Source organism: Myxocyprinus asiaticus, chromosome 31 (assembly GCF_019703515.2).
Source record: "Myxocyprinus asiaticus isolate MX2 ecotype Aquarium Trade chromosome 31, UBuf_Myxa_2, whole genome shotgun sequence".
NCBI lineage: Eukaryota > Metazoa > Chordata > Actinopteri > Cypriniformes > Catostomidae > Myxocyprinus > Myxocyprinus asiaticus.
This window is the reverse complement of record NC_059374.1, coordinates 41,195,540-41,222,561: the sequence shown is the minus strand read 5'-3', so window position 1 is coordinate 41,222,561 and position 27,022 is coordinate 41,195,540. Positions and strand designations below refer to the sequence as shown.

At 39.3% G+C, this 27,022-nt stretch overlaps 2 protein-coding genes across 2 annotated transcripts in view; both read right to left on the bottom strand.

Moving 5' to 3' along the window:
* Positions 1 to 27,022, bottom strand: part of LOC127422581 (zinc finger protein 91-like) — a 95,620-nt gene that overhangs the window by 40,508 nt on the left and 28,090 nt on the right. Inside the window, exon 6 of the mRNA XM_051666231.1 lies at positions 20,399 to 20,673. Within this exon, the coding sequence (XP_051522191.1) occupies positions 20,636 to 20,673 (38 nt within the window). The 3' untranslated portion in view covers positions 20,399 to 20,635. The remainder of the gene's footprint in view (positions 1 to 20,398; positions 20,674 to 27,022) is intronic.
* Positions 200 to 20,492, bottom strand: LOC127422186 (zinc finger protein 271-like). Its single transcript, XM_051665518.1, has 6 exons — positions 20,399 to 20,492; positions 19,882 to 20,154; positions 19,501 to 19,689; positions 11,086 to 11,286; positions 10,768 to 10,995; positions 200 to 711 (listed from the first exon to the last, which is right to left on the bottom strand). The coding sequence occupies exons 1-6, from the start codon at positions 20,490 to 20,492 to the stop codon at positions 200 to 202; spliced, it is 1,497 nt and encodes a 498-aa protein (XP_051521478.1).

The following is a 27,022-nucleotide window of genomic DNA, read 5'->3' as shown; positions in this document are numbered from 1 at the left end:
CAAGTTTTAAAATTGCATTCCACTTCACAGCTGTAGATTTCTGAACTAATATTGTAATTTTTCCTAAATTTCTTGTTTTGAAAAGGGCATGTAATTAATGCAAACTTTTTAGATTGGAAGATTCCTCTCTGCAATAAACCTAAATCTCACATTATTCCTTATGACCTTTGCTTACTGAAAAACGCTTTTTTGTGAATAATTAGATACTGCAATCAGGTAAAACTCCTCCCACACAGTCTGCACTGGTTCGGTTTCTACCTGTATGAACTCTCTGATGTTTTTTCAAAGGTCCTGACTGAGCAAAACTTTTGTCACAATGTGAGCACTCGTATGGTTTCTCTCTACTATGAACTCTCTCATGTGTTTTCAGGTATCCTGACTGAGCGAAACTTTTGTCACATTGAGAGCACTTGTACGGTTTCTCTCCAGTATGAACTCTCTCATGTGTTTTCAGGTTTCCTGACAGAGTGAAGCACTGGTCACAATGTGAGCACTTGTAAGGTTTTTCTCCAGTATGAATTCTCTGGTGTTTTTTCAAGTCGCCAGTAGCAGTGAAGCCCTTTCCACACTCAGAACAGACATGATCTTTAACACCAGTGTGTGTTTTCTCATGAGCTTTCAAACAGTTCAGCCATGAAAATCTCTTGCCACACTCAGGGCATGTAAAAGGTTTCTCTCCAGTATGAGTTCGTGTATGGTTATTTAGAACATCTTTACGTGCAAAACTCTTTCCACACTGAGTACATGTGAAAGGCTTCTCTCCAGTGTGAATTCTGAAGTGTATTTTAAGGTTGTCTTTATGTGTAAAACTCTTTCCACACTGAGAGCAGGTGAAAGAGTTTTTGTACTCTGTTGTTTGAGTTTTGTTATGTGAGAAATAATTTTCAGTCTCTGCACAACTAAAAAAGTATTTTTCTCCACTTAAGAAATGATGAGGCTTCTGATACTGGTGTTCCTCCACCACTTCATTCAGTTCTTGGCTTTCTTCTTTCACTTTTATGATGTCTAAAAAATGAACATATTAAATCATTACAAATCAAATCAGGAGAGAATGTGAAACAGACGTCAAGTATCAATTTGTGGTGATTCTAAAAAGGAAAATAACTGATGTACAAAGTTATGTCCATTTAGATGCATTGTTCTGTGTTATTTGTATATTTTCAGCTTCAAAATCTGGTGAACTGCATGAAGTTTTGTAACATTAATGTTCCTCAGCAGTAAATAATGAAGGATCAAGAATGGACACCAACCTATTTGTTCCTCAGTATCTTCATGTTTTATGTTGTATGGCTCTAGATAACTCATGTCTTCTTTCTCATCTTTAACAAACTCCATCTTTTCCATAGTATATCACAGATTTCAGTTGTTACACCTGGAGTTCTTCCTGCTGGTCTAAAGAACTTCTTCTCTTGTAGGATGATGGGAATATTCACAGTATTTATTGGTGAATTGTTGTGGGAGTGGCTTCAATGAAGGTGTGAATTGTTATTGCTGTGATGTTTGGAGGCCCAAAGAACCAGATCTGCACAAATGAAAAATAAATAGGTTACTGTATTTATATTTCTATTGTAAGACTGGCACAAAATTGTCTGCATCGTTTCCGGTAAAGGTCAAAGAACTCTGCAAGATCCAACGTCATAAAACTCTCACACAGAAGACATCTCCACCTGAGACAACACACCCCACTGATTAGGGACCATAAAATGCAAATCACATTCACATCTGTTCTCTCTCAGGTCACTTTAAGGACACCAAAAAACTAAGTTATGACATATCCTGTTCTGTAATGTAAAAGGTTTTCTGATCATACATGTTTGGAATTATTCAAGAGGTCTTATTCCTTTTCAGCAAAGTCAAATCACAAGTAAGATTTAAGAACTTAGTAAAATACTGTATTCTATCCAGGACATGCGCCTCACAAGTCTCTCACAGGGACCAGACGCTGTATGCAGATTAGGTGCATTCTTTGTAAACATCAAACAACTACTTGATCACAAGTTTCAAAGGTCTATCTTCAAACCCCTAAATTGTAAACCAAATCCTGAATAACATCAAATGCACACATCTGAAATAACAATAAGAATCGTTTGGTATTTAAGGAGAGATGACAAAGGAATCTGTAGCCAGATGACGCACACAGAAAACATTGTGTGTAGTTTTTCTCTACAAGGTAATTGCAATTAGAATTTCTTATGTTTGGTAAATGTTTGAATAGAATGCATCTTTAATTATATTATTATGCTTGGTTCACTGATAAAATGTCTAAATTTGATTTATCATTTTAATTGGATTGTTTGAATGTATTACTATTACCTGGTAAAATAAATTGTTATTATGATTAATTCTGAAGGACTGTTTTCTAGTATATTTCTTATTAACTACAAATCTATGGTCAGAGTTGGCTTAACTAAGCTACTTCAGAAGTAACCCATTAGTTAAGTATGTACAAAAAGGCTAAACGGCTAACCGAGAATCTATAATAGAACTTAGCTAAGTAGAATTAAACAGGAATACTAAAGGTAGGACCGAGAATCTGTAAAACAGAACTTAATTGACTGGGGCTAAATGGTGAGTTGAGAATCTATGCTGAATTTAGCCAAATAAGACTAAATGGATAAAGCCGAGAACCTATAAGGACTTAGTCTAAAACTTACTAATATCTGAAACTGATGAGTTTGTAGTTAAAGGACCTGCGTCCGGCCAGTACAGGACCCAGATAACATTGAAATAACAAATGCAGTCTAGAAGAGGGAATTACTAAAAAATAATAAGATACAAAACTTAAATTCAGAGCACAGATACATCAACAAGGTTTTTCATAATTGGAGTCAGATGAAATAAAGAAAAGAATTAATGATAAGATTAATAAAACATGGAACTCAAATCAAATAATCAAAGTATTATTTAATGCGCACAATATGACAGAACACGCAGGAGACCTTCAGTCACACCATTGAATACCATTCTTGGGCCTCCCCCTTACACTGTACTAATTAATAATGTATATGCTGTATTTTTCTTAATTTTATTCTCACAGTTCTCATTCTCTGATTTCTGTCTTGCGTTATCTCATTCTTTTAGAATTTCTAATTTAATATGTACATTTATTTAAGCACATTGTTTGGTTCAAAGTCCCCGTACTTGAAAAAAATACCCAAATCCTAAAAGGAACTGCAAACAAATAAATGTAAAAGATGAAAATAACAAATAAACACAGATTTGTGCCCCCCATAACCAACAAACAGTAATAAATGTTCGATTATCTCAATGATGTTCCTGAAGACGCAATGAAATGTGCTTAATGTGGCAGTTTACAGGAGATCATAGACATCACCATAATGAATGAGGTGAAAACAGTGAACTATTGGTGTGAAATAAAGAGGCTTTATAAAGCAGCCTAAAAGTGATGGCCTGTTATTGATATTAATGAAACAAGTCTTTCAGGATAATCAGGAAAGATCTTTCCACACTGAGAGCAGGTGAAAGAGTTTTTGTCTTCTGTTGTTTGAATTTTGTTTTGTGAGAAATTATTTTCAGTCTCTGCACAACTAAAAAAGGATTTTTCTCCACTTAAGAAATGATGAGGCTTCTGATACTGATGTTCCTCCACCACTTCATTCAGTTCTTGACTTTCTTCTTTCACTTTTATGATGTCTAAAAATGAACATATTAAATCATTACAAATCAAATCAGGAGAGAATGTGAAACAGACGTCAAGTATCAATTTGTGGTGATTCTAAAAAGGAAAATAACTGATGTACAGAGTTATGTCCATTTAGATGCATTGTTCTGTGTTATTTGTATATTTTCTAACTTCAGCTTCAAAATCTGGTGAACTGCATGAAGTTGTTGCATTAATGTTCATCAGCAGTAAATAATGAATCAAGAATGGACACCAACCTATTTGTTCCTCAGTATCTTCATGTTTTATGTTGTCCTTGTTTCATTTGCCCATATCATTGTGAAATAAGGTTCTTGAAACTTGCTGTTAGGTGAAGGATCCAATTTACTGATTAAGTTGATTTTTTCTTCAAAACACATTAATGAAACATAAGTATCCCTAAAGTATACCTTTTTGTATTTTCACAGTGTTGTTGTCACAGTTGTTTAAAATTACTTTTTTGAGCTGTTTCCATCGCTTTGCAACTGTCCAAGAGAGAGATGCGTAACATCGATGTTCTCGGATGTCATCCTCGAATTTTGCCACCTGAATTTCTCAACCCGTATTCAACAACCTGAATACTGAGCCTGAATTTCATGACCTGAATTGTTTTTAGGTGAATTCACACAAAATATTTTCAAATATTTAAATAAACACCAACCATTTTTGATACCATCAAATTACAGCCAGTGTTTTTTGAAGATCATGAATTCGGAGGCTTTTTCAAATTCACATTCTGGTGATATAAAAATTACGCCGTAGAAGCCCTTTGGAATGTCTTCTAGAGTGGGAGCTGGATTTTATGGTTTGTCCGGTTCCCACCTCCTCCTTTCCATTTTACCCTTTGTTACATTGGTGCAGAAAGGAGGAGGAGGCAGGAACCGGACAAACCATACAAATAATTTTTAATGAGAAATTAAAACAAAGACAAAACATAAACACAAACGCACACACTGCAGCTGCATGTGGCTCTCTCTCTCCCGAACTGCCGCGTCCCACTGCATTTATCAGAATCAGAATGAGCATTATTGCCAAGTATGCTTACACATACAAGGAATTCGTCTTGGTGACAGGAGCTTCCAGTGTACAACCATACAAAAACAATACAAAAACAGCAGCAAGACATAGATAATAATAAAAAATAAAAAAAATAAAAACTAATTATACACATACGTACAGACACACACATACATACATACACACATACACATGGGTAGTGCAAATCTAATACAATCTGTTATGTACAGTGTAAATACAAATCTGTTATGTACAGTGCAAATGTTTTTTTTTCTTTTTTTTTTCAGAGGAATGAAATGGCAGAAGAGGTTGGATGTGTTGGATAAATATAAGAAAGACTAAACTGTGTATTGCACATAGTTATTGCTCAATGGGGCAATTTAACTGTTCATGAGATGGATAGCCTGAGGGGAAAAAACTGTTCCTGTGCCTGACGGTTCTGGTGCTCAGAGCTCTGAAGCGTCGGCCAGAAGGCAACAGTTCAAAAAGGTAGTAGGCAGGGTGAGTGGGGTCCAGAGTGATTTTTCCAACCTTTTTCCTCACTCTGGAAGTGTATAGTTCTTGAAGGGGGTGCAGGGGGCAACCAATAATCCTCTCAGCAGTCCGAACTGCCCTTTGTAGTCTTCTGATGTCTGATTTCGTAGCTGAACCAAACCAGACAGTTATTGAAGTGCAGAGGACAGACTCGATGACTGCTGAGTAGAACTGTAACAGCAGCGCCTGTGGCAGGTTGAATTTCCTCAGCTGGCAAAGGAAGTACAACCTCTGCTGGGCCTTTTTCACAATGGAGTCAATGTGGGTCTCCCACTTCAGGTCCTGTGAGATGGTAGTGCCCAGGAACCTGAATGACTCCACTGCTGCCACAGTGCTGTTTAGAATGGTGAGGGGTTTAGTGTTGGGGTGTTCCTCCTAAAGTCCACAATCATCTCCACCGTTTTGAGCATGTTCAGCTCAAGGTTGTTTTGACTGCACCAGACAGCCAGCTGTTTAACCTCCCTTCTGTATGCAGACTCATCGTCATCTAAGATGAGGCCGATGACAGTGGTGTCATCTGCAAACTTCAGGAGCTTGACAGAGGGGTCCTTGGTGATGCAGTCATTGGTGTAGAGGGAGAAGAGTAGTGGGGAGAGCACACATCCCTGGGGGGGCACCAGTGCTGATTGTACAGGTGCTGGAAGTGAGTTTCCCCTGTCTCACAAGCTGCTGCCTGTCCATCAGAAAGCTGGTAATCCAATGACAGATAGACAAGGGAACAGAGAGTTGGTGTAATTTATTGTGGAGTATAGCTGGGATGATGGTGTTGAAAGCCGAACTGAAGTCCACAAAAAGGATCCTTGCATATGTCCCTGGTCTGTCCAGATGTTGCAGGATATGATGCAATCCCATGTTGACTGCATCATCCACAGACCTGTTTGCTCGATAAGCAAATTGAAGGGGATCTAGAAAGGGTCCAGTGATGTTCTTCAGGTGGGCCAACACCAGTCTCTCAAATGATTTCATGACCACAGACGTCAGGGCGACAGTTCTGTAGTCATTAAGTCCTGTGATTTTTTGGTTTCTTTGGGGTGGGGATGATAATGGAACGTTTGAAGCAGCATGGGACCTCACACTATTCCAGTGATCTATTGAAGATCTGTGTGAAGATGGGGGCCAGCTGGTTAGCACAGGATCCAAGACATGCAGGTGAAACGCCATCTGGGCCCTGTGCTTTCCTTATCCTTTGCTGTCGAAAGACGCGGCTCACATCATCTTCACAGATCTAAAGTGCAGGTTGAGTAGCAGGAGGGGGAGGAGGGGGGTTGAAGGAGGTGTTTGTGTGAAGTGAAGGTCAGAGTGGGTGTGGGGTGTGAGATTGGGCCTCTCAAATCTGCAGTAGAACACATTCAGGTCGTCAGCCAGTATCTTCTTTTAGCCACTCTGATTTCCTTATTCAGTGTGTTCCTGGCCTGATTGTACAAGACTTTATCCCCAACTCTGTAAGCATCCTCTTTGGCCTGACAAAGCTGCCTGAGTTCCGCTGTAAACCATGGTTTGTCGTTGTTAAATGTTAAATAAGTCCTAGTAGGAATGCACATATCCTCACAAAAACTGATATATGATGTAACAGTATCTGTGAGCTCATCCAGATTGGTGTCTGCAGCCTCAAAAACACTCCAATCAGTGCAGTCAAAGCAGGCTTGTAGTTCCAGCTCTGCTTCGTTGGTCCATCTCTTTACAGTCCTTAATACAGGCTTAGCAGATTTTAATTTCTGTCTGTAGGTTGGAAGAAGATGAACCAGACAGTGGTCAGATAGTCCCAAAGCTGCTCTAGGGACAGAGCGATATGCATCCTTTATTGCTGTGTAGCAGTGATCCAGTATATTTCTGTCTCTGGTTGGGCATGTAATGTGCTGTTTGTATTTAGGCAGTTCACGTGTGAGGTTTGCTTTGTTAAAAATATTGACTGGTGTATGCTGTCGAATGTTCAACAGTTCATCTCTGGTAAAACTGACTGAAAAAAGATTACTAAACACGGGACAAACAAACAAAAATTGCAAAACAATAGAAGCGCTCCACACCGAGGCGGCCATCTGTGGCGCCATCATGATGTATATCTTTTATCCCTCTCTTCGGCTGATTAGCCCAATTGGGGACCGGGCGTGCATAGTCACGGCCCAGCCCCACCACCCGTGTCACACAGAGTTTAACCTTCTGTATTTTCACTATGTTTTCACAACGAATACCATGGTTAAAATATGGTCACTGTGGCAAAACCATGGTAAACTTATTGGGAGGGCATGCAAAATTTTTTCAGAAAAAATATTCCCAATGAGTCTATTAGAGGACAGGTCGGGATTGTTTTTCGGAAATACACTATTTGCTTGATGAACCTTCAATTTCAAAACCATAGGCATCAATTTCCCCCTTTGGTGCAATAACAACTTCCACTCTTCTGGAAAGGCTTTCCACTATACTATATGTGGTGACATGGCTGCAGGGATTTGTTCCCATTCAGACACAAGTGCATCACCGAGGTCCGGCACTGATGTTGGGCGATGGGGCCTGGCTTTCAGTTGGCATTCCAGTTCATCCCAAAGGTGTTCAGTGGGGTTCAGGTCTGGGCTTTGTGCAGGCCAGTCAATTTCTTCCACATCAGACACAGAAAACCATTTCTTTATGGACTTTGCTTTGTGCACAGGGGCATTTTCATGCTGAAATAGAAAAGGGCTCTCCCCAAACTGTTGCCATAAAGTTGCCATTTGGATTACACCAATTTGTGACACTTCCTTTCAGTTTATTTGGAGCCCCAGCTACGTTTCAGCGTCTCATGGACCGAATCCTCAGACCGCATTCGGCTTACGCCACTGCCTACTTAGATGACATCATCATTTACAGCAATGATTGGCAGCGACGCATGCAGCATCTGAGGGCGGTTCTGAGATCGCTGAGATGAGCAGGACTCACAGCAAACCCCAAGAAGTGCATGATTGGGCGGGTGGAGGTACGGTATCTGGGGTTCCACTTGGCCATGGGCAGGTGCGTCCCCAAATTGACAAGACTGCAGCAATTGCGACCTGCCCGAGACCAAGACCAAAAAGGGGGCGAGACAGTTCCTGGGGCTGGCTGGCTATTACAGTAGATATGTGCCTAATTATTCGGATGTCACCAGCCTGCTGACTGATCTCACTAAAAAGGGAGCTCCAGACCTGGTCCAGTGGACGGAGCAGTGTCAACAGGCGTTCATGCAGGTTAAAGCCGCACTTTGCGGGGGGCCGCTTTTACATTCACCCGATTTCTCTCTCCCTTTTGTCTTGCAGACGGACGCTTCAGACAGGGGGCTGGGGGCCGTACTCTCTCAGGTGGTGGAGGGGGAGGAGCGCCCGGTGCTGTACATTAGCCGCAAGCTTTCGCTGAGGGAGACTAAGTACAGCACCGTAGAGAAGGACTGTCTCGCCATCAAGTGTTCGGTTTACCTGTTGGGGTGGGCCTTCACCCTCTGCTCGGATCACACCCCACTCCAACGGCTAAACCGCATGAAAGATACCAACGCACGGATCACAGATGGCTGTCGCCGACTTCCTTTCCAGAAATGGGGGGGGGGTAGACAGGCCGGATGTCTCCCCGGCCTGAGTCGGGTGGTGGGGATATGTGGCAGCGGGGGTGTGGTCAAGCATCCGTCCGGAGAGAGAGAAAGCGTTAAGGGCGCTTGCACCTGAGCTAGATTATGTGTAACACCTGTCACTAATTCCAGTGAGCATGGGGAGAGCGGCATATAAGCAGCCACACCACCAGCAGAGAGGGAGAGTCTGGCACAAGGAAGGCCACGGTGCTGAAGCTGCTACGTTTAATCTGTTATGCTTGTGAAGCTGATGTGTTTAAGTTACTAGTGCCTGTGAAACTGACGAGTTTGTGAAGTCGTGCAGCACTGAAGTGGCCGATTAAAAGTCCTACCTGAGCCTGGAAAAACCTGCTTCCCTGTGTTCTCCTTCACTTCTGTTTGTGAACTGTTACATATACCTTTTTGTATTTTCACAGTGTTTTTGTCACAGTTGTTTAAAATTACTTTTTTTGAGCTGTTTCCATTGCTTCGCGATTGTCCAAGAGAGAGATGGATTACATCAATGTTCTCGGATGTCATCCTCGAATTTTGCCACCTGAATTTCTCTACCCGTATTCAACAACCTGAATATTGAGAGCTGAATTTAATTACCTGAAATCCACCACTTGAATAATAAAAACTTGAATTTCACAACCTGAATTTTTTTAGGTGAATTCACTCAAAATATTTTCAAATATTTAAAATTAACAGCAAAAATGTTCAATAACATCAAATCACCATGGTAAAACCATAGTAACCAAGATTAACCATGGTTAATGCATCATAAAACCATGATTAATATATGGATACAGTGTACTGTATTTAAAACATGGATTCTGACACACACACACACACACACACACAAAATTAATTAATTAATTAATGTTCAGCCTTCAACAGTCATGATTCTTAAAATATTACTATAGTCAAACCATGATTTCCATCAAAAACTATGGTAACTTACTACAGCCTAAAATATTACTATAGTAAACCATGTTTCCGCCCCCCCAACAAAAACTAAAAGAAAAAAAAAAAACTTGGAACTGTCATACATATAGTAAAGCCATGGTTTACTACAGTAACTATTATAGTATTTGTGTAGTAAAGCCATAATAACTACAAAATTATGATTTTTACTACCAGAGTTTTCAATCTTCTGTTTTATCACTATGGTGTCACTATGAATATCATGATTAAAATATGGGTACTGTGGTAAAATCATGGTAAATGTATTGCGAGAGAACACAAAACTATTTAAGAAAAAAATTCCTGCCCTGTCCTCTAAGAGCCTCCGTATATTAGGGACATTTGTGTAATACACATTTTAAATGTATTAATTCCAGGGATTATTATCTGGAGGCAAAGCAAGATATTTCATTTCAATAAAACTTTTAGGTGGAATTAATAATTTCAAAATATTTTGATACTATACATCTGATATATATATATATAGCAGATATACAGCAGTGTTATGTAGAAAGAGCTCATGTGTTAATGAACCTGGTTTGAAATAAGCGTTAGGAAACCAAAAGACACAAATTCAGAATTAATAAATAAGTAAATAACAGCTGAATTTGAAAAGAGCACAAAACTGTTTCATACAAACAATCTTTATTCAGTTCATTTTAGCTTAAGTGTTTATTTTTTACATGCTTGTTTTGAAAAGTGTATTAATAATGAATTTCAAGTTTTAAAATTGCATTCCACTTCACAGCTGTAGATTTCTACCAATACTGTAATTTTTCCTAAATTTCTTGTGGTGAACAAGGGCAAACAACACTACATGTAATTAATGCAAACTTTTTAGATTGGACGATTCCTCTCTGCAATAAACCTAAAACTCACATTATTCCTTATGACCTTTGCTTACTGAACAATGCTTTTTTTGTGAATAATTAGATACTCCAATCAGGTAAAACTCCTCCTACACAGACTGCACTGGTTCAGTTTCTACCCGTATGAACTCTCTGATGTTTTTTCAATTGTCCTGACTGAGCAAAACTTTTGTCACAATGTGAGCACTCGTATGGTTTCTCTCTACTATGAACTCTCTCATGTGTTTTCAGGTATCCTGACTGAGCGAAACTTTTGTCACATTGAGAGCACTTGTACGGTTTCTCTCCAGTATGAATTCGTGTGTGGTTATTTAGAGCATCTGTACGTGCGAAACTCCTTCCACACTGAGTACATGTGAAAGGTTTCTCACCAGTGTGAATTCTTAAGTGTGTTTTAAGGTGACCTTTACATTTAAAACTCTTTCCACACTGAGTACATGTGAAAGGCTTCTCTCCAGTGTGAATTCTTAAGTGTGTTTTAAGGTGTTCTTTACGTGTAAAACTCTTTCCACACTGAGAGCAGGTGAAAGAGTTTTTGTCCTCTGTTGTTTGTGTTTTGTTTTGTGAGAAATTATTTTCAGTCTCTGCATAACTAAAAAAGGATTTTTCTCCACTTAAATGATGAGGCTTCTGATACTGATGTTCCTCCACCACTTCATTCAGTTCTTGGCTTTCTTCTTTCACTGTTATGATGTCTAAAAATGAACATATTAAATCATTACAAATCAAATCAGGAGAGAATGTGAAACAGACGTCAAGTATCAATTTGTGGTGATTCTAAAAAGGAAAATAACTGATGTACAAAGTTATGTCCATTTAGATGCATTGTTCTGTGTTATTTGTATATTTTCAGCTTCAAAATCTGGTGAACTGCATGAAGTTTTGTAACATTAATGTTCCTCAGCAGTAAATAATGAAGGATCAAGAATGGACACCAACCTATTTGTTCCTCAGTATCTTCATGTTTTATGTTGTATGGCTCTAGATAACTCATGTCTTCTTTCTCTTCTTTAACAAACTCCATCTTTTCCATAGTATATCACAGATTTCAGTTGTTACACCTGGAGATCTTCCTGCTGGTCTGAAGAACTTCTCTTGTAGGATGATGGGAATATTCACTGTTTTTATTGGTGAATTGTTGTGGGAGTGGCTTCAATGAAGGTGTGAATTGTTATTGCTGTGATGTTTGGAGGCCCAAAGAACTGCAAACAGATAAATGTAAAAGATGAAAATAAAAAATAAATACAGATATGTGCCCCCCATAACCAACAAACAGTAATAAATGTTCAATTATCTCAATGATGTTTCTGAAGACGCAATGAAATGTGCTTAATGTGGCAGTTTACAGGAGATCATAGACATCACCATAATGAATGAGGTGAAAACAGTGAACTATTGGTGTGAAATAAAGAGGCTTTATAAAGCAGCCTAAAAGTGATGGCCTGTTATTGATATTAATGAAACAAGTCTTTCAGGATAATCAGGAAAGATCCCAGTCATCCGATCCACTCTCAGAAAAAAGGTACCGTTAAGGTACAAGGGTCGTCATTGTGGTGGTACCCTCAAGGGGATCTTTTTTGTACCTCTAGTTAAAATCTACAACACGCTTTGGGTACAAAATTGTACCCTAAGGATCTATTGTGTAGCTTTCTCCATTAGGGTACAAATATGAACCCAAAACACCCCAGTGACGGCTTTGTGCCTTAAGCAGTACCTTTCTGTCTTGGAATATATACAGTGTTACGCAAAAATGATGGAAGAAAAAAAATCAGAGAGTCTCTAGAAACAGGTGAATTCCACCTCCGAGTTCTTTTGGTGTTTATTTATTTTTTTTTCGAAAATAACATCTGCATTGTTCTATGTTATTAGTATATTTCAGCTTCAAAATCTGGTGAACTGCATGAAGTTGTTGCATTAATGTTCATCAGCAGTAAATAATGAATCAAGAACGGACACCAACCTATTTATTTCTCACTATCTTCATGTTTTATGTTGTCCATATTTCATTTGCCCATATCATTGTGAAATAAGGTTCTTGAAACTTGCTGTTAGGTGAAGGATCCAATTGACTGATTAAGTTGATATTATCTTCAAAACACATTAATGAAACATTATAATAAGTATCCCTAAAGTATACCTTTTTGTGTTTTCACAGTGTTGTTGTCACAGTTGTTTAAAATTACTTTTCTGAGCTGTTTCCAATCACTTTGCGATTGTCCAAGAGAGAGATGTCATCCTCAAATTTTGCCACCTGAAGTTCTCAACTCGTATTCAACAACCTGAATATTGAGACCTGAATTTAATTACCTGAAATCCACCACTTGAATAATAAAAACTTGAATTTCACAACCTGAATTTTTTTAGGTGAATTCACACAAAATATTTTCAAATATTTAATATTAACAGCAAAAATTTTCAATAACATCAAATAACATGGTAAAACCATAGTAACCAAGATTAACCATGGTTAATGCATCATAAAACCATGATTAATATATGGATACAGTGTACTGTATTTAAAACATTGTTTCAGCCACACCCAAAAAAAAAAAAAAAAAGAAAAATGTTTAGCCTTCAACGTCATGATTCTTAAAATATAGAACTATGAAAACTATAGTCAAACCATGATTTCCGTCAAAAAAATATGGTTACTTACAACAGCCTAAAATATTACTACAGTAAAACCATGTTTCTGCCCCCAACAAAAATGAGAAAAAAAAAACTGGTTTTACTACAGTAACTATTATGGTATTTGTGTAGTAAAGCCATAATAACCACAAAATTATGATTTTTACTACCAGAGTTTTCAACCTTCTGTATTATCACTATGGTTTCACAATGAATTTCATGGTTAAAATATGGTCACTGTGGTAAAACCATGGTAAATTTATTGGGCGGGCATTCAAAACCATTTCTTAAGACTGCTGCTTTTACTCCTATTCTCAAATAATCAAATCTGGATCCAGCAGAATTTTCAAATTATCGTCCAATTTCTAATTTACCATTTGTCTCTAAAATCATGGAAAAAGGTTGTCGCCATTCAGCTGCAATCATTTCTAGCTCACAACAATCTGTTTTGATATATTTCAGTCTGGTTTCCGCTTACATCACAGTACTGAAACTGCTTTAGTAAAGGTTGTCAATGACCTTTTACTCTCTGGTGACTCGGGCAATCTATCCATTCTCTTACTACTTGCCTCAGCTCAACTTTTGACACTCTCTGTCACAAACTACTACTTTCTTGCCTTTCAGAGACTGGTATCCCAGACGTTGCATTATCCTGGTTCACTTCATATCTCATGGATAGGCAATACTATATCTCTATGCACGATTACAAATCCCCCACTGTCCCACTCAAACAAGGTGTTCCTCAGGGCTCAGTTCTTGGTCCATTACTATTCATTATCTACAATATGCCTCTTGGACAAATTATTCGACATCATGGTTTTAACTATCACTGCTACGCCGATGATATACAAATATATACAGCTTGCCAGCCAAATTCTATTCACCAGACTGCCTCGTTATCCTCTTGTGTCAATGAATTGAAGGGCTGGCTTAACTCCAACCTTCTCAAATTAAACTTGAGTAAAACTGAAATCATAATTATTGGACCATCAACACCAACAAAAAATCTAATTAATGTCCCTAGCTGTGATGTTGATGGTAATTTTCCCATCTGCCACAGTCAAAAACTTAGGTATCATTCTTGACCCTTCATTGACCCTAGATGCCTATATTAACAAACTCTCTAAAGCAGCATTTGTCCAACTACGTCGTATCAGCCAAATTCGTCCCTACATTAGCCTGAAAGATGCTGAATCATTTAGTCCATGCATTTATTACATCTCGCCTTGACTACTGTAACGCCCTTTTTTCTGGACTACCGGCACACTCTACCTCCCGTTTGCAATATATTCAAAATTCTGCTGCAAGAGTGCTAACTTACACTAAACGATCTGCACATATTACTCCCATCCTATTTAACCTTCACTGGCTACCTGTCGCATCCCGTATTGCATACAAAATTCTACTGCTTACATATGTCACTCTACGGTCTAGCTCCTTCTTACCTTTCTGATTTACTTTCTCTCTATACTCCTATTCGCTCACTCCGATCTTCTGGGTGCGATCTTCTTCTTGTTCCTGTTGTGGCTTCTGCCACCTCTGTGAAACATCACTCTTGAAGTCTTGGGGTTTTGATGCCAGAAGATAGACTTTATTATCAGAGATAAAAAAAAAGCTGAGTTGTTCCCATCACAACAACTACAACAACTTGGTTTGCACCCACTTAAATACATATCATCTACCAAGGAGTGGCCAATACATTCCATACATGTCAACATTCCTATTCTTTGACTTCAGTCTGTTTATTTTAAGAAGTGGACAGGAGACACCTGTGGAGGAACCTCAACATATATTTTCTCAGCAGTCATGAGAGCAGTTTACTATATGTGAGCACATTCCTTTCCTACACAGGCTTCTCCAAACACACACTAAGATTCATGCTTGAGCAGAAGAAATAATTGCAGAATAAAATGGCTATATTAACATTGATTATACTTGATTAATTTATACTCAGCTTGATAAAAATATTCTACATTCCTAGATTCCGTCTTTCGTCAATGGGTGGCAGGTCTTTTTTTGTTGTGGCACCTAAGATATGGAACTCAATTCCCCTGGCACTCCGAACTACTACCTCCATCACTGAATTCAAAACTCAGTTCAAAACCTATTTGTTCTCTCAATATTATCAGTTATAATGTGTAAATGCATCATGTACTGCTCATTGTATTTGTATGCTTATTTGTACTGGATTGAAATGTCAAATTTTTGGTATGATCTGTTATCTGCTATATGCAATTGCATTTGCTTTCTGTTCCGGACTGGGCAACTGTCCACTGTCCATATGATTGTCTACATGTTTGTTATGTTACTGTTCTTTATTGTGAAGCATCCTTGAGCTCTGGATAGGTGCTAAATAAATTAAACATATTATTATTATTATTTCAGAAAAAATATTTCCAATGAGTCTCTTAGAGGACAGGTCGGAATTTTTTTTCTGAAATAGTTTTGGGTGCCTTCGCAAAACATTTACCATGGTTTTCCTAAAATAACCATATTTTAACCTGATATTTGTAGTAAAACCATTGTACTAATACAGGAAAACAAAAACTATGTGTGGCAGCGGGGGCGTGGTCGAGCGTCCATCCAGAGAGAGAGAAAGTGGTAAGGGCGCACAAACCTGAGTCTCATAATGTCTAACACCTGTTTCTAGTTGCAGTAAGCAGTGGGGAGAGCGATAAAGAGCGACCATGCTTGAGACATGGGGAGAGAGAACCTCCAGTCAGGAAGAGACTGTGTTAAACCGTGTGCTGTTGAACGTTATGCTGAAAACATACAACCCAGATGTTAATACCACGGAGCTGCCGGGAAATGTTGTTCCAGGTGGCTCATTATAATCCGATGGCGGGTCACTTAGGGGAGAGGAAAACACTGAGCCATCTAATGGTCCATTTCTATTGGCCGGGCATTCGCGGTGATGTCTGCAGGTGGTGTGTGTGAAGCTTGGGAGGAGAACCTTCAAACAGTAAGAATGAAATCCAATATGTTCTTGATCTTAGAGCAAAACTCCACACTTTGGGGCAACTAACTCAGGAGAATTTGCTCCAAGCTCAGGAACGTCAAAGCTGACTGTATAAAAGGGGAACTTGGCTGTGGGAATTTGCACCAGGAGACAAAGTGCTCATATTACTCCCCACATCGAGCTCCAGATTACTCACCAAGTGGCAAGGACCATTTGAGGTCACACGACGAGTGGGGGATTTCGATTATGAAGTAAAGCGAACAGATAGAGGGGGTGCATGTCAAATATACCACCTCAACCTCCTGAAATTATGGAAGGAGGTGGTCCCTGTGACCTTGGCTATGGTAGTTCCGGAGAGGGCAGAGCTCGGGCCGGAGGTGAATACAAAACCCAATCATATCACCTCGGGATCACCTCTCACCGTATCAGGTCACAGAGGTTGCCAAGTTGCAACAGGAGTTTGCAGACTTGTTTTCCCCTCTGCCGGGTCGTACAAACCTCATCCAGAACCACATCGAGACCGAGCCGGGGGTAGTGGTATGTAGCCGACTGCCTGAACACAAAAAAAATAGTTCAGGAAGAATTGGATGCAATGCTCGATATGGGGGTAATAGAGGAATCCCACAGCCCGGTTGTTCTGGTTCCTAAGAGCGACGGGTCTGTACAGTTCTGTGTGGATTATAGAAATGTCAATGCAGTGTCTAAATTTGACGCCTACCCAGTGCCTTGTGTTGATGAGTTGCTCAATCGGTTGGGCCCCACTCTATTTTATTTGACACTGGATTTGAAAAAGGGTTATTGGCAGATCCCCTTGACACCAATATCCCATGAAAAAATGGCCTTCTCCAAACCGTTTGGATTACACCAGTTTGTGACGCCTCCATTCGGTTTGTTTGGGGCCCCGGCTACATTTCAGCATCTCATGGACCGAATCCTCAGACCACATTCGGCTTACGCCGCTGCCTATTTAGATGACATCATCATTAACAGTAATGATTATGCAGCATCTGAGGGCGGTTCTGAGATTGCTGCGACCGGTGGGACTCACAGCAAACCCCAAGAAGTGCGTGATTGGACAGGTGGAGGTATGGTATCTGGGGTTTCACTTGGGCCACGGGCAGGTGCGTCCCCAAATTGACAAAACTGCGGCAATTGCAACCTGCCCGAGACCCAAGACCAAAAAGGGGGTGACTTTGTAGGGGGCCAATTTTACATTCACCCGATTTCTCTCTCCCGTTTGTGTTACAGACAGATGCTTCAGACAGAGGGCTGGGGGCGGTGCTCTCACAGGTGGTGGAGGGGGAGGAGCGCCCAGTGCTGTACATTAGCCTCAAGCTCTCGCTGAGGGAGACTAAGTACAGCACCGTTGAAAAAGAGTGTCTTGCCATCAAGTGGGCGGTCCTCACTCTCCAGTACTACCTGTTCGGGCAGGCCTTCACTCTCTGCTCAGATCACGCCCCACTCAAATGGCTCCACCGCATGAAAGATACCAACACGCGGATCACCCGTTGTTCTCTGGCTCTTCAGCCGTTTAAGTTCAAGGTGGTCCACAGACCAGGAGCGCAGATGGCTGTCGCCAACTTCCTCTCCAGAAATGGGGGGCGGGAGTGATAGACAGGCCAGATGTCTCCCCAGGGGTGATGCTCGAGCATCTGTCCGGAGAGAGAAAGTGGTAAGGGCGCACACACCTGAGTATGATAATGTCTAACACCTGTTTCTAGTTGCAGTAAGCAGTGGGTGGAGCGATAAAGAGCGGCCACGCTTGAGACACGGGGGGAAGAGAGCCTCCAGTCAGGAAGAGACTGTGTTAAACCGTGTGCTGTTGAACGTAATGCTGAAAAGCTTTCTTTAGTTTGTTTAATTAAAAGTCGTACCTTTGAGTTGAAGTCCCACGGTTCCTGTGTTCTCCTTTCCCACACTATGATGAATGTGTTGCACTATGGTGATAAAAATCATAATTTTGTGGTTATTTGTGGATACAGCATACTGTATTAAAACCATGGTTTCCACCAAAAAAACATGGTTACCTTACTATTCAAAGTTAGGCTACTACAATATTACCATAGTAAAACCATGGTTTCCGTCAAAAATAAATAAAAAAAATAAAAATATAATAATAATAATAATAATAATAATAATAAAAAGGGTTAGCCTACAACAATCATGGTTACTACAATATTACTAGGCTATAAAAAAAAACATGTTTTCCACCAAAAACTACAGTTACTACAGTCTACAATATCGGTAGCACTTTATCTTAATGTAACATTTGTTAATGCATTATGTATCATTAACTAACAATGAACACAATACTTTTACAGTTTTTATCAATACTTTTACATCTTTGTTGATGTTAGTTCATTAAAATAAAATGTTTCATTGATAATGTTAGTTCATATTGCATTTTAAAAATCATGTGTTGAAATGAACAATAACCAATGTTAATAAATGCTGAAAAAGTATTATTCATTGTTAGTTCATGTTAACTAATGTTAACAAATGTAACCTTATTTTAAAGTGTTACCACAATATTACTATAGTAAACCCAAAGTTAAACAATGATATTTGAATAGTAAAACCATGAAATCCACAAAATTATTTTTAGTACCATAGTTTTCAATCTTCTGTTTTATCACTATGGTGTCACTATGAATATCATGATTAAAATATGGGTACTGTGGTAAAATCATGGTAAATGTATTGCGAGAGAACACAAAACTATTTAAGAAAAAAATTCCTGCCCTGTCCTCTAAGAGCCTCCGTATATTAGGGACATTTGTGCAATACATATTTTAAATATATTAATTCCAGGGATTATTATCTGGAGGCAAAGCAAGATATTTCATTTCAATAAAACTTTTAGGTGGAATTAATAATTTCAAAATATTTTGATACTATACATCTGATATATATATATATATATATATATATATATATATATATAAAAAGAGCACACAGCTGTTTCATACAAACAATCTTTATTCAGTTCATTTTAGCTTAAGTGTTTATTTTTTACATGCTTTTTTGAAAAGTGTATTAATAATGAATTTCAAGTTTTAAAATTGCATTCCACTTCACAACTGTAGATTTCTGAACTAATATTGTAATTTTTCCTAAATTTCTTGTAGTGAACAAGGGCAAACAACACTACATGTAATTAATGCAAACTTTTTAGATTGGAAGATTCCTCTCTGCAATAAACCTAAAACTCACATTATTCCTTATGACCTTTGCTTACTGAACAATGCTTTTTTTGTGAATAATTAGATACTGCAATCAGGTAAAACTCCTCCCACACAGACAGCACTGGTTCGGTTTCTACCCGTATGAACTCTCTGATGTCTTTTCAATTGTCCTGACTGAGCAAAACTTTTGTCACAATGTGAGCACTTGTAAGGTTTTTCTCCAGTATGAATTCTCTGGTGTTTTTTCAAGTCGCCAGTTGTAGTGAAGCCCTTTCCACACTCAGAGCACACATGATCTTTAACACCAGTGTGTGTTTTCTCATGAGCTTTCAAACAGTTCAGCCATGAAAAACTCTTTCCACATGAACACAAGTATGGCCTCACATGAACATTTAGATGTTTTCTTAGAACTGATTCTGAAATAAAACTTTCACCACACTGATCACAGTGAAAAGGATTTAGACCAGAGTGAGAGAGTAAATGACTACTGTAAGTGGGTGCCCTTTTAAAACTCTTGCCACACTCAGGGCATGTAAAAGGTTTTTCTCCAGTATGAGTTTTTATGTGTTTCTTAAGACTGTGTTTACGTGTAAAACTCTTTCCACACTGAGAGCAGGTGAAAGAGTTTTTGTCCTCTGTTGTTTGAGTTTTGTTTTGTGAGAAATTATTTTCAGTCTCTGCACAACTAAAAAAGGATTTTTCTCCACTTAAGAAATGATGAGGCTTCTGATACTGATGTTCCTCCACCACTTCATTCAGTTCTTGGCTTTCTTCTTTCACTTTTATGATGTCTAAAAATGAACATATTAAATCATTACAAATCAAATCAGGAGAGAATGTGAAACAGACGTCAAGTATCAATTTGTGGTGATTCTAAAAAGGAAAATAACTGATGTACAGAGTTATGTCCATTTAGATGCATTGTTCTGTGTTATTTGTATATTTTCAGCTTCAAAATCTGGTGAACTGCATGAAGTTTTGTAACATTAATGTTCCTCAGCAGTAAATAATGAAGGATCAAGAATGGACAACAACCTATTTGTTCCTCAGTATCTTCATGTTTTATGTTGTATGGCTCTAGATAACTCATGTCTTCTTTCTCATCTTTAACAAACTCCATCTTTTCCATAGTATATCACACAGACTTCAGTTGTTACAACTGGAGATCTTCCTGCTGGTCTGAAGAACTTCTTCTCTTCTAGGATGATGGGAATATTCACAGTTTTTATTGGTGAATTGTTGTGGGAATGGCTTCAATGAAGGTGTGAATTATTATTGCTGTGATGTTTTGGAGGCCCAAAGAACCAGATCTGCACAAATGAAAAATAAATAGGTTACTGAATTTTTATTTCTATACTAATTAATAATGTATACGCTGTATTTTTCTTTATTTTATCCTCACAGTTCTCATTCTCTGTTGTCTGTCTTGCATTATCTCATTGTTTTAGTATTTCTCATTTAATATGTACATTTATTTAAGCACATTGTTTGGTTCAAAGTCCCCATACTTGAAAAAATACCCAAATCCTAAAAGGAACTGCAAACAGATAAATGTAAAACATGAAAATAAAAAATAAATACAGATATGTGCCCCCCATAACCAACAAACAGTAATAAATGTTCAATTATCTCAATGATGTTTCTGAAGACGCAATGAAATGTGCTTAATGTGGCAGTTTACAGGAGATCATAGACATCACCATAATGAATGAGGTGAAAACAGTGAACTATTGGTGTGAAATAAAGAGGCTTTATAAAGCAGCATAAAAGCGATGGCCTGTTATTGATATTAATGAAACAAGTCTTCAGGATAATCAGGAAAGATCCCAGTTATCCGATTTTTCAATCTCAGAAAAAAGGTACCATTAATGTACAAGGGTCATCATTGTGGTGGTACCCTCAAGGGGATCTTTTTTGTACCTCTAGTTAAAATCTACAACACGCTTTGGGTACAAAATTGTACCCTAAGGATCTATTGTGTAGCTTTCTCCATTAGGGTACAAATATGAACCCAAAACACCCCAGTGACGGCTTTGTGCCTTAAGCAGTACCTTTTTTACTTGGAATATATACAGTATTACACAAAAAGTATGGAAGGAAAAAAAAGAGAGTCTCTAGAAACAGGTGAATTCCACCTCCGGTTTGCGTCTGAGTTCTTTTGGTGTTTATTTTGCGAAAATCACCATCTGACTTCTCATTATCCTGCTTATAAAAGAATACTTGCCAAATAAATAAATGAATGGATATTTTTTTATTACATTTTACAATTATTAATTATATCATTAGCTCAGTCTACTTGTAGAGATTGCAGAGTTGCTGCTTCTTCTGAGTTGGGCATTTGTTATTATGACATGTCACGCATAAAAGTTGGAAAGATATACGTAAGAAGCCAGCCTAAAGCAAATACACAGTTAACGATGGCAAAATCTTGTTTTTCTGTTGTACTGGTGAATAAGCATGATCGAATACACCTGCATCACTTTTAAATGACCTACATAGTTTATTCATGGATGGTATGTAACAAATTATTCATTAATTTGCATATAACAGACCACAAAGGGGAAGTATTTAGTTTTACATTAGTTGTCAATAAACTCTGTCATTAAAATTATTGAAATAAAGCATACAATTTAAATGCTTTTGCAAAATCATTGCTTTCATTATCTTCATGTCGACACACCCCTTCCAACATCACAACGTGAAAACTTGGGTATCTTCTAGAATTCTGAGTTTCCCACTGGTAAATACAAATTCATGTGCTCAAACTCGTAATTACAATATTTCAGAAGCAACTTGAAGGCCACAAGTGATCCAAGAAGTAGGAAAGATGATTTGAAATACCCAGATGACTGGTCTGATATCACTTAATCACCATATGTACGGTTGTGTGATGAGGAGGAGGGCAGGGCCGGGCCATGAGTCCACACGGCCAGCCCCCAATCTGGCTAATCAGCCGAGGAGAGGGATAAGGCAGAGCCAGATGCAGCAGTTCAGGAGAGAGCCACATGCAGCTGCCATGTGTGTATTTGTGTCTTTTTAAGTTTTCATTAAAATATTACTTTGATGCTTTGTTCAGTTCCCACCTCCTCCTTGCCCATCCTTTATACTGTTACAGGTTGTTATTGAGAAATATCAGATTGCTGGATGGTCTGGATCAATTGATCAATCAGAATCGAGTATTCCAGTGAGATGTGTAATAATTTGCGATAATGACTAGCTGACTGTGTATTGCTAATTACACAGCTACCTACCAAATAAATAAATAAATGGACATAAAATATTGATATGCGACTTCCAGGTTGAAAATCGATGGGAGGGCAGCAAAGAGAGAGAGAGAGCTCCGGAGTATTTTTTTTCTAAATCCCCCTAAAAATAGAATTATCGTTTTAAGTAATTAACTTTTACATGACATGAAGCCATGCAGATTCACAGCGGCCGACATGCAAGTAGTCATAAAGGAGACTGAGAGAGCCCATCGGGCTCTTGGCCCACAGCCACCAGCGGATGCAAAACCAAGATCAATCGTGATTAAATTCTTCAGCTTCGTAACCAAAGAACAGATACTTTGGCAGAACTTGCAAAGAAGAGGGTTCACTTGGCAGGAAAAACAAATCAGTTTTTACAACATTTATGAGAAGGGAGTATGCTGAAGTATGGAAACTCTTGAAAGACAGAGAGATGAAGTTTAAAACGTGGTCCCCCGCTCATTTGAAGGTGCAATATGAGGATGAAGGGAAGATCTACAACATCGTGAGTGTATATCTCTGTCTAAATAGGAAATTCAGGTCCACGGTTTGTAGAATGAAGTCAATATTCGGAATAACCCCCAGATTAAACATTGTTTAAAAAGTGAGATTAGGAGTCATGTGATGCCATGCGAGGAGCGGACATGTAAACGGCAAGCTCTGCGCACTTTACTAATTTTATTACTATTTGTGTCATAAACCGGTGAGATTCTATACACTCTGATTCTTAACTGTTCTAAGAAGACAATATGTAAAAAAATTCAAAATCCTCGGGCTCTGGAGATATTAAAAACACTTATGTGCTCGGGCTGATTCCCTGGAGCAACAGGCCGAAAGCCACGGACTCAATTCGGACAGTGAACTGAAAGAAATCCGGTGTGAATTGATAAATGTATTGGCAATGCTGACGAAAGTCATAGCAGACTTGGAGGATCTTGCTGTGATACGTCGATTGATTACTTCCATGGAGATGAAATTCTCTGAGTTGGTTACAAGATTGTCAGAGGTCGAGAGATGGATCGATTATCTGGAGTCATCGGAGAGGGAATTAGCTGCTAATCCACTAGTGACCAAGATAGATCTGCAGCTCGTTTTGGAAAAATTGGAAGACCTTGAGAATCATAGCAGATGAATCAACATCTGAATTGCTGGAATTCCTGAGCATGAGGAAGGTCGAGACATGGTGAAATTCCTAGATGAGTTCTTCCCAAGTCTGCTCAACATAACATGCCATAAACTGGAAATCGAGTGAGCTCACAGAGTCCCGGCTCAAAGATCCGCTGAGGGAGAAAGACCCCGATCAATTCTGGCCAAATTTCTGAGATCATCCGATAAAGATCTCGTGTTATGTGAGGCGAGGAGCAAAGGAAAGCTTTCTTGGAAGAACCACAACATTTTCTTGTTCCCAGACTTTGCGAAATCGACAAGAGAGAAACGTGATTGATTCAAGGAATGAAAGAATCTCTTACATCAACAGAAGATAGCTTTTGGTCTGATGTTTCCGGCCAAACTGAGATAGATACTGAGGATAGCCGTAAAACATTCACATGTCCCCAGCAAGCACTGTCTTTCATAAAAACATTGGAGTGAGTAAGCCATTTGGTGATTTTCATTGTGGCCGCCTAGTGGACCTGTCTCATTAAACATGCACTCGACTGTTCGAGGAAGTTGGATACCTTTTTCATTTCTTTTTGTGCTTGTTCTGCCTACTGGCTGGAGTTTGTTTTGTGTAATATCATTTCTTTGGGACAGCTTGTGGATACATCTACTCATTTTGGGTGCTTATGCCTCCTGTTGGCTGAAGTTGGTTTGTGGAATAATTCTTGCAGGACATTTGAGTGAGTTTGACTACACGAAGAACTGAACGGCCCGCTTTTTTTTTTTTGTGCTGGTTCTGCTAGAGGCTGGAGCTTGTTTTGTGGAGGCACACACCTTCGAGACAGTTAAGTGAATAAATCTACATGTTTTTTTGTGTGTGTGTTTATTTCAATTACTGGCTGGAGTCTGTTTTATAAACTATCTTCTGTTGTGTAATTCTGTCTTACAAATTTTTGTATAGAAACACCAGACTTGAGCCGGTTGGCGCTGTCGTGTGCGGGGTTAATGCGCACATTTTTTTTTTTCTGTTTGTTTGGTTCGGGGGAAGTTCAGAGTTTGACTGTTGCACTAATGTTGGAATGTGGTCTTTATAATTTTATTTTTCACACACAATCAATTTTTTCTAATATTTCAAAATGTCAAATGTTAATATGAGTGGATAGTTTCTCTCCATGTGGAATGTGAATGGGTTGGGGCACCCCAAAAGAGAAGGAAGGTTATTTATTTTCTTAAACGTAAGAAATATGATATAGTGTTTCTTCAAGAATCACATCTTTCCCCGCAGGAAGCTTTTTTGGGAAGATTTGGGAAGATATGGGGTGGACATGTTTTCTTTAGTGTTGGCTCTAGTAAAAGTAGGGGAGTCATTATATTGATCAGAATCAGAATCAGCTTTATTGCCAAGTATGCTTACACATACAAGGAATTTGTCTTGGTGACAGGAGCTTCCAGTGTACAACAATACAAAAACAGCAGCAAGACAATAATAAAAAATAAAAAATAGTTATACACATACGTACATACACACAGACACACACGTACATACATACATACACGCATACACATATGTAGTGCAATCTAATAGAAATCTGTTATCTGTAATGTACAGTGCAAATACAAATCTGTTATGAAAAGTGCAAATGTGTTTTTTTGTTTTTTCTTCAGAGGAATGAAATGGCAGAAGAGGTTGGATGTGTTGGGTAAATATAAAAAAAGACTAAACTGTGTATTTCACGTAGTTACTGCTCAATGGGGCAATTTAACTGTTGATGAGATGGATAGCCTGAGGGAAAAAACTGTTCCTGTGACTGACGGTTCTGGTGCTCAGAGCTCTGAAGCGTCGGCCAGAAGGCAACAGTTCAAAAAGGTAGTGGGCAGGGTGAGTGGGGTCGAGTGATTTTTCCAGCCTTTTTCCTCACTTTGTAAGTGTATAGTTCTTGAAGGGGGCAGGGGGCAACCAATAGTCCTCTCAGCAATCCGAATTGTCCTTTGTAGTCTTCTGATGTCTGATTTCGTAGCTGAACCAAACCAGACAGTTATTGAAGTGCAGAGGACAGACTCAATGACCACTGAGTAGAACTGTATCAGCAGTGCCTGTGGCAGGTTGAACTTCCTCAGCTGGCGAAGGAAGTACAACCTCTGCTGGGCCTTTTTCACAGTGGAGTCAATGTGTGTCTCCCACTTCAGGACCTGTGAGACTGCTGCCACAGTGCTGTTTAGAATGGTGAGGGGGGTCAGCGTTGGGGTGTTCCTCCTAAAGTCCACAATAATCTCCACCTTTCTGAGCGTGTTCAGCTCAAGGTTGTTTTGACTGCACCAGATAGCCAGCTGTTCAACCTTCCTTTTGTATGCAGACTCATCATCATCTCGGATGAGGCTGATGACAGTGGTGTCGTCTGCAAACTTCAGGAGCTTGACAGAGGGGTCCTTGGCGATGCAGTCATTGGTGTAGAGGGAGAAGAGTAGTGGGGAGAGCACACATCCCTGGGGGGCACCAGTGCTGATTGTACAGGTGCTGGAAGTGAGTTTCCCCTGTCTCACAAGCTGCTGCCTGTCCATCAGAAAGCTGGTAATCCACTGACAGACAGACATGGGAACAGAGGGTTGGTGTAATTTATTCTGGAGTATAGCTGGGATGATGGTGTTGAAAGCCGAACTGAAGTCCACAAAAAGGATCCTTGCATATGTCCCTGGTCTGTCCAGATGTTGCAGGATATGATGCAATCCCATGTTGACTGCATCACCCACAGACCTGTTTGCTCGATAAGCAAATTGAAGGGGATCTAGAAAGCATCCAGTGATGTTTTTCATGTGGGCCAACACCAGTCTCTCAAATGATTTCATGACCACAGACGTCAGGGCGACAGTTCTGTAGACATTAAGTCCTGTGATTTTTGGTTTCTTTGGGACAGGAATAATGATAGAGCGTTTGAAGCAGCATGGAACTTCACACTGCTCCAGTGATCTATTGAAGATCTGTGTGAAGATGGGTGCCAGCTGGTTAGCACAGGATCGAAGACACGCTGGTGAGACTCCATCTGGGCCTGAAGCATTCCTCATCTTTTGTTTCTGAAAAACGCGGCTCATATCATCTTCACAGATCTTAAGTGCAGGTTGAGTAGGAGGAGCGGGGAGGAGGGGGGTTAAAGGAGGTGTTGGTGTTTGTGTGAAGTGAAGGTCAGAGTGGGTGTGCGGTGTGAGACTGGGCCTTTCAAATCTGCAGTAGAACACATACAGGTTGTCAGCCAGTTGTTGATCCACCACAGGGTTGGGGCTAGGAGTCCTGTAATTTGTGAGTTGTTTCATGCCACTCCAC